The 15538-nt window shown below is 44.2% G+C and overlaps 1 protein-coding gene across 1 annotated transcript in view; it reads right to left on the minus strand.

Annotated features, from left to right (window-relative positions):
• Positions 1-12376, minus strand: part of WDFY4 (WDFY family member 4) — a 93490-nt gene extending 81114 nt beyond the window's left edge. The window contains exons 1-10 of the mRNA XM_083362781.1: positions 12370-12376; positions 9456-9748; positions 7702-7816; positions 7038-7144; positions 5266-5418; positions 4957-5146; positions 3874-4057; positions 2979-3160; positions 1676-2128; positions 944-1045 (exon numbers count right to left, since the gene is read on the minus strand). Coding sequence (XP_083218907.1) covers positions 944-1045; positions 1676-2128; positions 2979-3160; positions 3874-4057; positions 4957-5146; positions 5266-5418; positions 7038-7144; positions 7702-7816; positions 9456-9731 — 1762 coding nt within the window. The 5' untranslated portion in view covers positions 9732-9748; positions 12370-12376. The remainder of the gene's footprint in view (positions 1-943; positions 1046-1675; positions 2129-2978; positions 3161-3873; positions 4058-4956; positions 5147-5265; positions 5419-7037; positions 7145-7701; positions 7817-9455; positions 9749-12369) is intronic.
• Between the last annotated feature and the right edge of the window lie 3162 nt (positions 12377-15538).

A 15538-nucleotide genomic window follows, 5' to 3' on the forward strand; every position in this document is an offset into this window, starting at 1 on the left:
ATTTCATTGAGTAGCACAATGAATGCAACATCGTACAAAAGAGTAAAGCCCATGGTTTAAGTGAAATCTTAAGATATTTATTCCCCCACCTCTGAAAAATCGGTGTTGTTAATATGTGCCAAAATTGGTGCAGCCTCCTTCTCAACTTTTGGCTCTAAGTATTTCCTCCTTGGAGTAAGGCACCATGGTTGATGCCACTGTGCAGATCACTGCATGCTGCTATGGCTGCACTGTAAATACGTCTGGAGTATTTAGTTCTATGTGGGGGGAGGGGGTTTCCCAAGAATTATTCTTTGTAGCCCATCTCTGCTTTCCTGTCTCACCATCTGAATTCTTCCCACGGAAAGATGGGAAAGCATCTCTGGAGGTGCCTGCCACAACCATTCTAATGTCCATGAAAAAGTTTTCAGTTCTGTCCCCCCTTTAAGGTTTTTTTTTCTGATTAAGAAAGATAGGAAAATGTTGAAAAATGAAGAGAACGACATAAATGGAGATAGAAATAGCATTGTGTTATTTGGACTTTCTCTAGATTCCATGAAAAGAAAATAATTGCATTTCCTCTGTTGAATTAGCCTAACCCAACATTTGCATGTAATCACCTTAAAGCTTCTCTAAAATTGTAAGATTTTTCTGAATACATAGCCAGGTCCCAAAGTCCCTATACACGTTAGGAAATAATCTTTAGAAAGCAATGTGGGAAAATGCTGCTTCTCTTTCTTTCCCAGTCAGTTCTTATTTTTATGGAGAGTTGCCCGAATCGTGAATCTTCCACAGACCGGCACAGTGGCAAGACTCGGAAACCAAATATCCGCCAGCTGATTGGATTATCCGCTCGCTTCAGGCTCAACAGAGGAAGCAACCGATGAAGTCTCCTATGAAGTCATCTTCTGCAACCCTCCCCTGGTGGCCCATGAAACTGGGCTGGTTCTTTTCCCTGTTTTACCTGTGTTCCTAACAGATCCCACCACCAGCGCAGCCGTCATCTTCAGTATCATTTTGAGGAGTTCCTCCGCTTCCAACAGATGAGGACCTGCTTGGATGCTTCCTGCATGACAAGAAACCAGATTGATTTCCTCACGGGAAAATAAATTCTCAGAATGACAGAGCTCTCTTGGACCAGCTGTCTCAGGAGATGAGGAGACACCACAGCTTTGGAAGCTGGACAGTGTGAAAAAGAAAAAAAGCCAGGATTTGGTGAAGGAGATTGGGGGGCGGGGGCGAAGCTAAAATGGAACCTATTGGGGGAGGGGGTTGTGGGAAAATAACAAAAGTATGAGGAAAGTGTGGGGGGAAGGATCCAATGAAGCTCTGAGCAGATAAAATCTCAATTAGTCCCTGACAGAAAGCCGCTTATGTGCTGTGAATGGTGGAGGGAAAGGGAAGGAAACGAGAGTTTCTCTGAGCAAAAATTTCATTCTCCTAAAAAAAGCTGGAAAGGTGTCAACTTCTGCAGGCACCGAAAGAAGGTCCAGCGGGAGAAGCAGCAGATCCTGTGGGCCAGATGGCCCAGGCGTGAGTTGCAGCTAAATTTGGGATCCCTAAGGCAAACGTGAATTTCAGATGGGGCTACTAGAGACCACAGGCAACCAGAGAAAGGGGTGGAGCTGAAGGCAACCCATTCCCAGCCTGAAGATTTAGAATCTATATATATATATATGTATGTATAGTACGGTACCTTTCTTTATCAGTCTTTTGGCTTCTTTACGCAATTGAACAAGCAGCGTTCCTAAAAGTCCCGAATCTCGGAAGATGTCCGTCAAGAGGGGGTCTCTCTGCGTGATGCTGTGGAGGCAGCCCAAGGCAAGCGAGGCGCATATGGGCTCGGCCTTCTCGCTGACCAAACACTGAACTTTCTTCAGGACCTCATGAGGGATATAAGACAGGTCCTCCACCACCGACTCCACCAGCTGGAAGAACCGGACCTGGACCGGGAAGGCCTTGAGAGGAATGACCCCCACAAACCGGCAGATGGGCTGCAGAGACCACTCAAGCAGGAAGAAATTCATGGGGTCCCACATCCAGATGGATTTCAGGACAAGCAAAACGTACTGACAGAGATTTGGGTTGTTGGATCTCTCAAAAAGCAGTTCTAGTACTTGAAAAGCTTTCAGGTTCCGTATTCTTTTTCCTGTGGAAACAATAACCCTGTCAACAATTTCTGTCATAGCTTTAAAATCATTGTTGCTCCCTTCCTTGTGGTAAATCTAGGAAAACTTATTATATTGCAGCGGTTTGTCTTAGTATGGATGCCTAGAGCAGAAAACAAGGACGGTCTGTCTTCCATGAGGACGGCCACCTTTAATCTTCCCCAGGTGAAGCCTGCACATCTTTTTCAAGGGGGCCTCGTAGTGCCTTGGGCTGGTCAGAATCGAACTGCTGGCAGTGAGCAGTGAATTAGCCTGCAATGCTGCATTCTAACCAGTGCGCCCCCACGGCTCTTACGTGTTCACTAAATACAACCTACTTCTATAAGTGGTTATTCAACTGCACAATAATCTTTTCTTTAAAAAAAAGAATAACTTAATTGAATTTGGAAATCTTTAGTTAGAAACATGTTTCTACATGGTGGTACCGGTGACAGAGACAAAGGATATTTCTTGTTTTAGCTAATTTTTTTACTTTTATAAACATTCCAGGCAGAGTAATCATTTTTATTTATTACCACTTTTTAATAATAAAATAATGTCTGCTCAAGTCTATCCTAAAGTATTCAGCTTTTAATTTTCATTTTAGAAGGAACAATGAAACCAGAAAAGGTAAATGCAATGTAAAATATTAATTCTCTTGAAACAAAATTATGTTGCACTTCTTGAATAGCCATGTTTGTGGCCAGTAAGCCTACCAATACGTGGCCCTGTTTTAATACCTGCATTATTGGCAATTTCCGCCCCCCTTTCCATTTATTAGGCAAAATTTAAATCTTTGACATATTTTATTATATGTGTATGCCGTGGATTGAAATGTCTTAACTCACTTACCAGAAGAAAGGGGCCGTTTCTCATTAAGTTGTGGCAGTTTCTTATCAAACTGTGGCAGTTGTGGATATACAACATTGCGTGAAACACTCAGTTCAGTTTCCCCACAAAGTGTCAGTTGTGTCACTAAGTCCAGCGTCTCCATGATGCTGGCATTTTCTTTTTTGTCCAGTGGCCCTTCATACCTGGAAACACAACTGGAAGAATTAATTGGCAGAAGAATCAGTTCGCATACAATCACAGAACATAAAAATCATACAATAGCCAAATTGGGAAGGACCTCAGAGGTCTTCTAGTCCAACCCCCTGCTCAAGGCAAGAGACCCTGTACTATCCTAGTCAAATGGTTGTTCAATCTCTGTTTGAAAACCTCCAGTGATGGAGCACCCACAACCCCAGGAGGAAAACTATTCCATTCAGTGCTGCATTAGGAAAGTTCATCGGAGGGGGAGGAGGGACAGGAAAGTCTCAATATGGGCACTGCTCAGCTTTAGCAAGGCCTGAGCCTACAGTTGTTGATCTATTGATACTACAAATTGTTGTGTTCTTTTGTTCTGCCCTGAACATGACAAACATGCCTAGAAAAAGGCACAAGCTTTGATTTATGTTTGCAAAACATGTGGGATAAAGTTATATAAGTCTATCCCTGAAGAAGAATTAAAAGGGAAAGTCCATACAAGAAAACGAAATAATTTGCATTTTAGGTGCAACATGTTATTGTAGTCTTTGTCCAGAATGGTTTAACACCTCAATTCCATCATTGTAAAGAAATGTGCATTTACAAAGGTGCATGAATGTTACAAGGTACTAGAAAGTATTTTTTTCCCCCAAACAAAACAGTAAGGCAAAAATCTGTCAGTGTCATATCTTGGCAGCCACTATGCTATCAATTGACTTGCCTTAAAAAAACTTTCAACAACAGCTGGTGCCCACCATTGTTCTCATACTCCAAAAGCAAGGCTGGGGAAATCGGGTAGGAATTCTTCACAAAATGCAGGATAATATTGATGGATTCACATACTTCCCAAGTAGGCAAGGAATCATCAAGTTCTGACAAATTGTGAATAAAAGTTTTGATGCAGTCTGTAGACAGAAAAGTATTACATGTAATAAGTAATCACCAGATGTAAGATTATGGCCAACATCATCATCAATGTTGTGTACAAATTTCTACTTATGCTTCTGGCACCATAATATTAATTTACATTAAGCTTCATACATACGTACCAAAATATAACCTACAACCTCTGAACTCCTGGGGAAAAAAATATTTAAATCAAGAAAGGATAAGTGTAAGAATATACGGTAACTAGAGCCTTACTGGATCCAGTCAAAGGCTCAGCAACCTGCTAGATTACTCAAATTGGATTATTCTAATCAAAACTCTATTAAAAGTTGGACAGCAGCACAAGTTTAAGGGAAAAATAACGCCAACTGTCAACCAGAGAGAAGATGAACAGTCCTTGAAGAAAATGACCACCAAAATTGGCCACCTTTCAGCTGATGACATTTTTAAAAGTCTTTTATCAATTCAAAGAGCAGAATACAATGCAAACAGATAACTCAAGCAGCCTCCATAGGGAATATAGCCCAGCAGAGGAGCTTCCTCCATGTATGAAAGTAACAGTCACAAGCAAGAGGCAAAGAAGATGTTTTGGACAGAAAATTTAGAAATAATCATCAGGGTCTTGCAGGTAAAACAGGACCTGCGCATTTAAGGAAAGAAAAAACACATATTGCAAAACAGAGAGAGGACAGTGGATTGAAAGGAGAGAGGGGATGCAATTGTGCTCCATTAGCAAACAAAGAATCATTGGTAATTATGAAGAATCCAAACGAATGCATCCTGACCAGCCCCCACCCCACTCCCACCCCCCACTCCCACCCCGGCTCATTAAGTGTACCGTGTGCTTTGAGCCACGGACCAGGAGCCGCTCTGAGGCACACCTGAACTGAGGACAGGGGAAATTGGGGCCACTTACCTTGCAGGTATGAAATCGTGGTCTCGGAAAGGGCCTCTGAAATCGTTCGGAGCACTTGGCTTGTGGGCTGTTTCCACCCAGGGCTGCCTTGGTCCCAGAGAGAGGATCTTGCTATGATCAAAGATTTAAGATGACCAGACGTAAGAAGCATCTCCACTCCTTGTTTTTCTCCATAAATGTTGACCATTGTCTAAAAGTAAACAAGAACAATACCACTATTTGATTCAAATAAAACTTGCCAAACAAATCCTGGATTATTATTTTTTTAAAAAAAGAACAAAGCTTCTGTAGGTCAAGGCTGCCACCCACCTGCACCAACATTTCCTGGGTCTTCCGTGGGCCCGGATGTTCCTTCCTGTCACCAGGAGCCGCCTCCGGGGGGGACACAAAGAAGAGGTGTAGGCACTGCAGCAACGTTGCAGGCAACCCAGACTTGATTATATTCCACCGGAGTTCCTGTTCCTGCCCCAAAGAAAATAAATACAATGTTTGGTCCTGAGTTCAGAACTTGCCCAGAGAACATTTTTAGCAGGGGGGGGGGAAGCAAGACCGGTGAGAAAAGGGGTTCACTGTGATTCTTCTAGGACTTGTTTATTGATCTCCTCTTGCAGCTTTTCCAAAGTTTGCTGTCCACCCACTTCTCTCTTTCCTTCGATTCTTCCCTCTTTGTTTCTAGGTTTCCTGTCCTGACTTATCTGACTTTTTTTTTTAATTCCACCCCAGACTAGTAGCTTCTCATTCTCAGAGCTGCTGGCCTGAACTTGTTTGGTATTCTGAGTGTCTAAACATCCAAATTACCATTCATTATCCCAACACGAATCCAATAAACTCTAGAATAAAAAAATACACACTTATGTATGGGCAAAAAAAAAAACCACATGCAGTGATCAAAAGTTTTGTACCTTCCTGGAAAGTGCTTAAACTGAAGTGACTTGCTGTTCATTGGGTTCTCTTATTCTCCAAAACAGATGGGACCATTGAAGTCATTTGGACAACTGGCACTTAAAGCTCCTCCACGGTGTGGAGATGGCCGGTGGCTTGAACACTGCCCCCCCTCCCCTCGACTCTCTAGCAGTAACCCAGAAGACTCGGCAGCTGTGCCTGCGAGAGCTCCTGCTGGTCTTCAAAGGGCTCTCAGTAACGAATGGAAGACAAGCTGGCGCTCAGTTGGCAGAAAACTAAAATCCTGGCTTTTGCCCCCAGACCCAAGATTCGTTTTTGGAGCATCAGTGGCCGTAAGACTGAGCAGGTCTCTTGTTTCAAACTCCTGGGGAGTTAATCCTGCATTTTGCCAGCAGCAGGAATGCCCATGGAGACATCCTTCAATTCCTTAGGACAGAAGGTGGCCACCGTACATCTGCAGGACTCAATGCCAAGCCAACAGCTTTGTTCTTCAGGACTGAAGAAGCTTCTTGGATTAGAAGCAGAAAAGTGAGTTTTAAAGGAAAAAAGAAAAACACCAAGAAAGTCCAGTTGCCTCTTGAAAAAGCACCTTTGGGACAACCCTGACCTGGACGACAGAGGATCTCCATAGACAACAAAGCTCCTCCTCCTCTGGGACCTGAAGCCCCACCCCACCATGGCTGCCGGGATACACCGGTCAAATGTGCTGCTTTCAGTCTCTGCTACGACATGCAGTGTTGGCTGGTTCTGCACCGCAGCGCTCAAAGTTTGTCGGGTGATGACCTGTGTCTTAAAGCAGACTTCATGAGCCTCTGGCTTCCCATGTTATACGGGGCGAGGGAGACGGTCTTCCTCACGTGAGCTTTACGCACCCCTACACCCATCTAACGCTCCCAATTCTCCTTTTACGTTCTTTTCGACTCAGTTGTTTTTTATATATTTACCTTATGTTTTGATATATACATTTTTATATCTTCCATTTTTCATAATGTTTTTAGACTCTGATGTAGATTCTACACTTTTTAATTTAACACCCCACCCTTCCTATGCTGGTCTATCACCATAATAAAGGTTTGGTTTGATCTGAGTCCGAGGAGTGAACGCAGCATTCAGGCAGGCTTGGTGCCAACGTTTGAACCGCATGAACACCTGAACCAGAGAGAATGTCTTTCTCTTACCGAGCTGTAGAGCAAAAGCAGGTAGATTGATTTGAGCAGCAGGTAACCGTCAGAATCCAGCTCTCCCTTCCACTGCAGAAATTGCCAGACAAGCGGTCGAGCGGCTTCTGTTCTTGTGACAGGCAACATTCACCCCATGCAAGAAAGGAAGGAGACGGTCAGCGGACGGCAGAGGTGCCAGTGAGGAGGCACTCCAGACGAAGAGGAAATATGGCACGGCTGCGGAACATCGTTACTCTGCACGTGCGCTTGCAACCAGCCATATAGAAATCCATACAGCACACGCTAGAAATAACTGCTGTATAAAGCGGCCACTAAATTGCAGCAGTTCTAGGAAAGCAGCCTAATTTCCTGGCTCCTTGCCAGCCCTGGATATTTTCCCTGCAGTCATACCTAGTTCAATATTAATCCTGCCCTGTTTTAGCTATTAGTCTGTGGCCATCTACAATTTTTATACAATTCTCCCATTCCGTATCCTGATCTTTCACTCCGTCGTACCTTAAAGGGACAAACTGGCATCCTGACCTGGCCTGAACAGAACAGAGCTTTGAAAGACGAGAGTTTTTAATGTCTGCCGGGCACGGTTGGCACAGACCTTTTTGACAACAAGGTAAATCAGAAAGCAGAGAGAAGGCTGCAAGTTAAATACATGAAAGAGCCTCACCTGTTGGATTTCCATTCATTTTCTTCTTGATTTCTTTCACCAGAAAACTGGAAGTTTCACTCGCTAAAAGCAGGATATTTGGAAAATAGATACTGCCGTCTGACCGCTCCCAGGCCTAAAACAATTTTTTTAAATGTCAAAAAAAAGAAAAGAAAAGAAAAATTGGCATTCAATGCATTCACTGGGTAATTTCCCCTACCAGAATGATTTTTTTCAACTGACTGGTTTTTGTTCTTAGCTGGAAGCTTCTCACATTCAGGATTGTCCTTTTTTGAGGAATGTGGGATAACCACCATGGCTTTCTAACCACTATTGCATTCCCGGCACCTTCCAGAATGGGCATTCTGGAGCCAGAGAAGCCAGCTAGGTCTTCCGAACTGCCATCTTCAGTTGGACATCCCTACTCAGGACAGGCTCAGCAACTGTCCCAGTGGCTGCTTTCCACCTCCCCGGGGCTTCTTCTCAGCTTAAAGGGAAGCTGAGGAGGCCCCATCCACCTCTACAACCTTTGGAGATCTGTAGCTCACAAGGCATATGTCCATCAAACAGCTCTGAACTAGTGGACAATAAAGAGAAAAGAGACGTGCAGTTCCATTCTTCCATATACACTGGGTGTTGATTAAAATAGGCCCTAACACTTATTTATTTCATTATTTTCTAGGCCACTGACTCCCAATACAATTGCTGTTCTGGTCAGTTGTACTCTTATAGGTTGTTTTTGGTTATGAGCCATCAGTATAAAAATACAATGGATTACAACAGAAAAATACCAAAGCTAAATCATCACAAATCAGATCAAGAAAAAGGAGAATATTCTGAAATGATAGCAGTATGAGAATCCTCCATGCTGTCCTTTACGTGCAGTGTTCTCCTAGGTGCATCCTGGATTTAAGGAACTTTGCTTAGAGCGCTTGTACAAAGAAGAACCTGGAAGTTAGTCAGTGATTGCTAGCAAAGCAGAGCTTAGGCCAATGGGGTTCAAACTGCTGCCCCTCATTGCTAATTAGCAGCCACAGCTAAGCAACATGGCTGCATTCTGTAATGAACACTTAACAACAATCCCCCATTTACCTCCATCTGATACGGGGCATCATTTGTACCAAAAATGCCCCAGCGGTGTTATGAAGCTGAGTTTGCATGATCCTCAACAACTTAGCTGCCATAATCGTACCGTTATCCCAAAATCAATCTAACGGGAACAACCGATAAAAAATTAAGTTTATAATCAAATGTAGCTGACTCAGAAATCTGTGGTTTTCAGCTTCAGCTCAGCAAAAGGTTGACACTTCCGTAGCACAAATCACGGGTTAAGTACACTTATATCCCTTTACAGAGGCACATTCTGTTCAAGAAGCCTGAAAGTTGCCCTTTTTTAAAAGTAAATAAAGAAAAAAATAATGAAACATCAAAAGGTGGAAGTGAGAGATCCGAAGCGCAGAGTGGTATTTAAGGACATTCTTCAGTGCTGCTTCAAGCATCTTTGGCTTCCTCTCCTTGCCGAGTCTTTTCCTTCGGGCTCCTGCAGTTGCCTCCGTGTGCGTCCTTGTCCCACCAAGCCGTTCCTAAACAGCCCCCTGAACGCCCCCAAACAGCCGCTGTTTCTGCATGGAAGGAGAGCGGCAGCACCTTCCCTGATACCTTTTCAGGTTGGGCATTTCCTCTCTTCTTTTTTCTTTTCTTTTCTTTTTCTGTGGATATCAGCTGGACTTCCTTCTGTTGAAAGTAGCCAGTGTATAATGTGAAATCCAACTAACCTTCAGAAAAGTGGCCAGAATGGAAAGCCATCGTCTCTGCTGTTCTTCCGGACTCAGGAAAAGAGCCGCCTCCGTGTACTCCAAGACCTGCCGGTCCAGCGTCTCCGGCCGGAAGGGGAGCTGCTGGCATGGAGGCTCTTCGCTACGGCCTGAAGGCTGCGCTTTGGCTGCTGCCCCATTGCCTCCTTCGGGAAGGGTGGGATCCTGGCTTCCATGCTCCTCTGGTGAGTCCGCTTTCTCTTCCAGTGGTTTTGGAAGCTCTAGCACAGGTTCCATGCTTTGGTCAAACTGATCTGGAAGAAAATAGAACAAAAACATAGAATAACAGAATCGGAAGGGACCTTGGAGGTCTTCTAGTCCAACCCCAAGGAAAGCCTGTACCATTCTGGATAAATGACCGTCAGTCTCTTCTTGGAGACCTCCAGTGATGGAGAACGCACAACTTCTGGAGGCAAGCCGTTCCACTGGTTAATTGTTCTGCCAGGAAATTTCTCCTTAGTTCTAGGTTGGATCTGTCTTTAATAATCTTCCAGCTTGCTTCCACCAGGTACTTTGGAGAATAGGCCAACCCCTCTTCTCTGTGACAGCCCCTCAAATACTGAAAGACAGCTGTCGTGACACCCCTAATCCTTCCCTTTAACAGGCTAAATATACCTACTTCCCACAACTCTTCATCGTACAGTTTAGCCTCCAGAAGCCTAATCATCTTTGTTGCTCTTTTCTGCACTCTTTCTAGAGTCTCATATCTTTTTTATCATAGTGGCCAAAACTGGACACAGTATTCCAAGTGTGTCCTCACCAGTGCAGTATAAAGCAGTATCAACACTTCACATGACCTTCATGTATCTAAGGCATTATACTGCTTTCATTCCTAATTAAAACAAACTTTGGTGCTATCTAAATTCGGCAGTGGGCTGTTTCTGAGCAGGAAAGGGGCACGGGAGGATAGGGAAGCAGCCGCATTGTGGCCATCTTTCAAAGGCCAAAGTTTCAGAGAGAGTTTCCCACAACATTCCTTTGCCTGGCATATAAAGATAATAACCGTATGTAATAAATGAGGGCCTGTTTGGTGCAGAAGTTAAGACATCAGGCCAGGAACCATGAGTTCTGGTCACATCTTGGCCACAAAGCCAATTGGGTGACCATGGGCCAATCACTTTCTCCTGGCCCCAGGCAGGAGGCAATGGCAAAACACTTCGGAAAAACCTCGCAATATATACTGTATATATATTTAATACTTAGAAATAGCTCTGTTTCCATGAATATTTGCACCCACCCACTTGATAAGACTAGTTTCATTCTGAGCTAATCCTGTATGGCCTTCCTCTTTCTTTGAGTTTCACAACACACAAGGCATCATGTTTTCTTCACAATATATTCTTTTTCCAAGTCAAGTCTTAGTCTTTCACAGGCCTGACTCATCATCAGATAGGCCATAAATACCATTATGGCTTGATAAATCATGTTTTAGTGCAACTGAGAAGAAGCAGAATCGTTTATCAGCATAGCCAAAGTTTAATTTTATCCCAGGCATGTTCTAAAGATCTTGCAGACCAGACTCCTGCTGCCTGTAACTTACCATTAGCTGCATCCCTCACTTATATCATAAATGGCTAAATATTGTCTACAATTTTCATTTGTAACTTGGGTAGAAGAATGTGAACTATAGACATGTCATCAATTGCTTGAGTGACTCTGTGCAAAATCAGATTAGCATTAACTAAGATGAAAACAAGAAGACAGTCAGAAAGCAGTAAAAACAATAACAGCATCCCATAGGTATGACTATAGAGGGGAAGAAAACCTCAAGAACCAAGAAATAAAATCCCAGCCTCAGAACCCCATTTTAAGGACGGGCTCTGTGCTCTGTACAAGACTTTCTGCTGTGCTCACAACTTCTTACAGGTTAAAACTTCAGTACCCTGATTTGTCTTGGCAAATTATTCGTCTTTGTAATTTGAATGCCTTTTGTTGTCTTCTGCAAATAACACTGAATCACCACAATGTTTTAGGAACGTGTCTGAGGTGCTAGAATTCTAAAATGAGGAGCCATTTGGAACCTCTAATATTTCTATTTTAGTGGAGAACAAATATGATTTGAAAGGAAACAGTGTAATTTGGCCAAGTTCCCTTCTGAATCCAAAGAATCCTAAGGTAAACTGAGATTTAAAATATCTGCACACCCACAACTTCTGGAGCCATTCCCCTGGTTAATTGTTCTGTCAGGAAATTTCTCCTCAGTTCCAGGTTGGTTCTCTCCTTCGTTAGTTTCCATCCGTTGCTTCTTGTCCTGCCTTCAGATGCTTTGGAGAATAGCTTGACTCCCTCTTCTTTGGGGCAGCCCCTCAAGTACTGGAAGACTGCTATCATGTCCCCCCAATCCTTCTCGTCATTAGACTAGAGGTACCTAGTTCCCACAACCATTCATCACACAGTTTAGCCTACAGACCCCGATCATCTCTGTTGCTCTTCTCTGCACTCTTCCCAGGGCACCCACATCTTTTTTGTATTGTGGTGACCAGCACTGGACACAGGCCTGGATGCAGTATGGATGCAAGGGAGAGCCGTGGGGCTGGGCCTAGAGCCAGCCTCTTGCTAGATGCATTCCCATCACTTTCTCACCAATGCTCCCTCTCTCACAGAAATGCTAAGCAGAGCACAACCACACACTTCCCTACTCCAGGGGCTTTGACCAAGCAGAAGGGGCACAGATCCAAACACAGCACCGGCGATCTTCCCAACTCCACAGAACTAACAATTTCAACTCCTCCCAGATCACAGCACAAAACCACGTGTCTCGTTTTACACAGCAATACCAACTTCTTTCCAAACCTTTGATTTGGAAGCAGCTCTAAAAGCGTTACAGAGACAGCAATTTCTGAAGACCCCCCAAGGAGGGCAAATGCGGACATACCTGTGCAAGTTTTGTCCTGAGTTGGTTGCACCTCTAAGCAAGAAAAGGAAAGCGGCTTTTGACAACTTTCCCCCTTTACTCATTTGACTAGGCAGCCGGGCTTATTTCCTGGCGAAAGCAGAAGTTGAGGAGCACAAACAGAATCAGAGCTGAGCTGGAGGTAGAAAAGGCCACGGGGGGGGGGGAGGGGGGCGTTATCTGGCCAGGCTTTGCAGAACTGGCTGCACGGAAACAAATGAGGGAGCCAGAGAGCGGTGGGGGCCCTCGAATGGGAGGCCTCCTTCTCACGAGGAAGCCGTCTCATCTTTCTGACTGGGCTTTTCTTTCTTTCCCTTTGAAATGGTTTACTGTGGCGGGGAGTTTCTCGGGAGTTTCTCCGTTTTTGAAGCTCACGGGAGACTTCGATGTTCCCATTTCTTTTCCTGGCCCGCCAACCCCTCCCGACCCCGTCAGAATGCACAACAGAAGGATTCACTCTCTGCCTGAAGGTTTATTATGTAAAGAATTTATTTAACTGTCAAGGCAACTGCCAGCTGGCCAAGCAAATAATTCTTCCACCTTGAATGAAATGCAGAAGGGAGAAGGAAAGGAAAGGGGAGACCGGGTTTTTCACCACAAAATCTGCCCAGATAACAAGTCTCTTAGTTGCTAACTTCAGTATTGATCACTTCTACCCATAGCACCTTGGAAGGTGGGAATGTTTATCATCATCATCTTCTCACTAAAAGACTACTTTGCTGAGTGAAACTAATACATAGTTTTTCTTTCTTTCTTTTTTTTTTAAAAAAGTTTTTATTGATTTTTTCATACTTGTTCAACAAACATGTTGTCTGAGTTTATCATTCACTAATACAAATTGGATTCATAATCTTTTATTCTTTTCTCCAGCCATTGATAAAATAAGTCCCAAGTTTGAAAGTATTTTGTTTCTTCTTTTTCTTTCAACTTCAAAGTAAGTCTGTCCATTTCCGCAGTCTAATATTTTTTAATTAAATTAACTAATACATAGTTTTCAATCAGCTGCTCTAACTTCCTTCACCTGTTTGAATTTGCTCTCTTTCCCCACCTGATCCCTTTTCAAAGTATTTCTGTTAAAATTGTGGAAGTACAAATATATTGAAACCTAAATTACAAACATGGGTTACATCATTCCCAATTGCGCCCCTTTGTACAGAATGGCCTGGGTTAGGATATTCAGAATATAGCAATAGCACTTACATACCACCCCTTAGCGCTCTACGGCACTATCTGAGAGGTTTACAAATGTCAGCATATTGCCCCCAACAATCTGGGTCCTCATTTTAACGACCGCGGAAGGATGGAAGCCTGAGTCAACCTTAAGTCTTGTTGGGATCGAACTCCTGGTAGTGGGTGGAATTTGCCTGCAGTGCCGCATTCTAACCACTGCGCCACCACGGCTCCTATTCAGACTTCCAGTGCCACCCTATGGATGTGAATTTTATTGAAAGGCTGCAATCCAGTTCACCACCCTCTCAAGGGCAACTCTCTTCCATGGGAAAAGCAGCAGGGCTGAGCCTCCCACAGCACCAGGGGACTCAGAATAAGGGGAGGGTGTGAATTCCACCTGGATGGTGGAGCTGGCTGAGCCATGCAGGAGAGGACTTGACTCTGGGATTTTGATGCAAAAGGGCCAGTCTTCTTGCACCAGAGTCCTGATAAGACCTACAGGTAAATGGAAGGCTATGTTTGCAGTGTGGTCATTACACAATATTTCAGTTGTGAAGTTTTAGCAAGCCTGACCCATAAGCAAAAGAAAGAAGTCTATAATGATGGTGAAGAGCTGGGGTGAACTGAGCGTGAATCAATGTAAATGCTAGTGGGAATTCTAAATTTTGAGCAAGACAGAAATTGTGGTGCAATTGGAGGATGAGATAGTTATAGGTAAAAGTAAAGGTTCCCCCGCACATGCGTGCACATGCGTGCTAGTCGTTTCCGACTCCAGGGGCCGGTGCTCATCTCCGTTTCAAAGCCGAAGAGCCAGCGCTTGTCCAAGGACATCTCCGTGGTCATGTGGCCGGCATGACTAGACGCCAAAGGCGCACGGAACGCTGTTACCTTCCCATCGTAGTGGTCCCTATTTTTCTACTTGCATTTTTACGTGCTTTCTAACTGCTAGGTGGGCAGAAGCTGGGACAAGTAACAGGCACTCACTCTGTTACGCGGCACTCAGGATTCGACCCGCCAAACTGCCAACCTTCTGATCGACAAGCTCAGCATCCTAACCCACTGAGCCACCGCGTCCCTTGAGATAGTTGTAGTAAAAAATGTCTCTAAACTTTGCCCCAGGCCTGCTGCTGGCAAGAGGCCCAGCTTCAAAATTACGAAATTCTAGGAGAAGTTCATCCCCATTTAATTCAGTTGCAAAGTGAGTCACTCCGTTTCAGGTATCCACTGTGCTTCCACATGGCCTGCCTGTGGGTGAGTGGCAAGGGCTGGGTGACTCACCTCGGGTTTCCCAAGTCAGACTTGTCCTGAAGCCCCCCTGCCTTTCTTGGTCAGGCGATCCTCACGCCAACTAGCTCAGATGGGTAAATTCCCAAATGCTCCTATTTCCAAACAGAGATAGAGGTGCCATCAAGTTGAAGGTCAGTGCAATGAAGTGCTTTGAGGGATTATGCCCAGATTTTGCAGACTGGACGTAGCAGACTCTGCTAGGTAAGGAAAGGTCAGGCCAATTCAGCTACAGTGAGATTTCTTTACAAAGCTCTCTTAATAGCAGCTCCGGTTTAGCCATATCCTCCCCAACATGATCGAGGAGAACTGGTCTCCTGGCCTTAGTAGGCCAAGGAAGGAAAACAGACTCATTTGCTGGATGACCTCGTAGCTCACTTTAGGCTGTAAGAAATGTAAGATTCCCATGAAGTATACTACTCTATGTATAAAATATTTCCCAAACCCAATCTAACATAATAAAGTTGCTCCAATTTATGGTGGTGTCAGTCTTTATAGTTGTTTTAAAAGTATGTTGAGAGTTAGTTTGGTGTAGTGTTTAAGGCATCAGACTAGAAATCGGGAGACTCTCAGTTCTATTCCCGTGTTGGGCATGAAGACTGCTGGGTGATCTTGGGCCAGTCACTTTTTCTCAGCCCTAGGAAGGAGGCAGTGGCAATCATTTTGGAAAAACCTTGCCAAGAATACGTGACCAGGC

Source organism: Vipera ursinii (genome assembly GCF_947247035.1).
Source record: "Vipera ursinii genome assembly, chromosome: 4".
NCBI classification, from domain to species: domain Eukaryota; kingdom Metazoa; phylum Chordata; class Lepidosauria; order Squamata; family Viperidae; genus Vipera; species Vipera ursinii.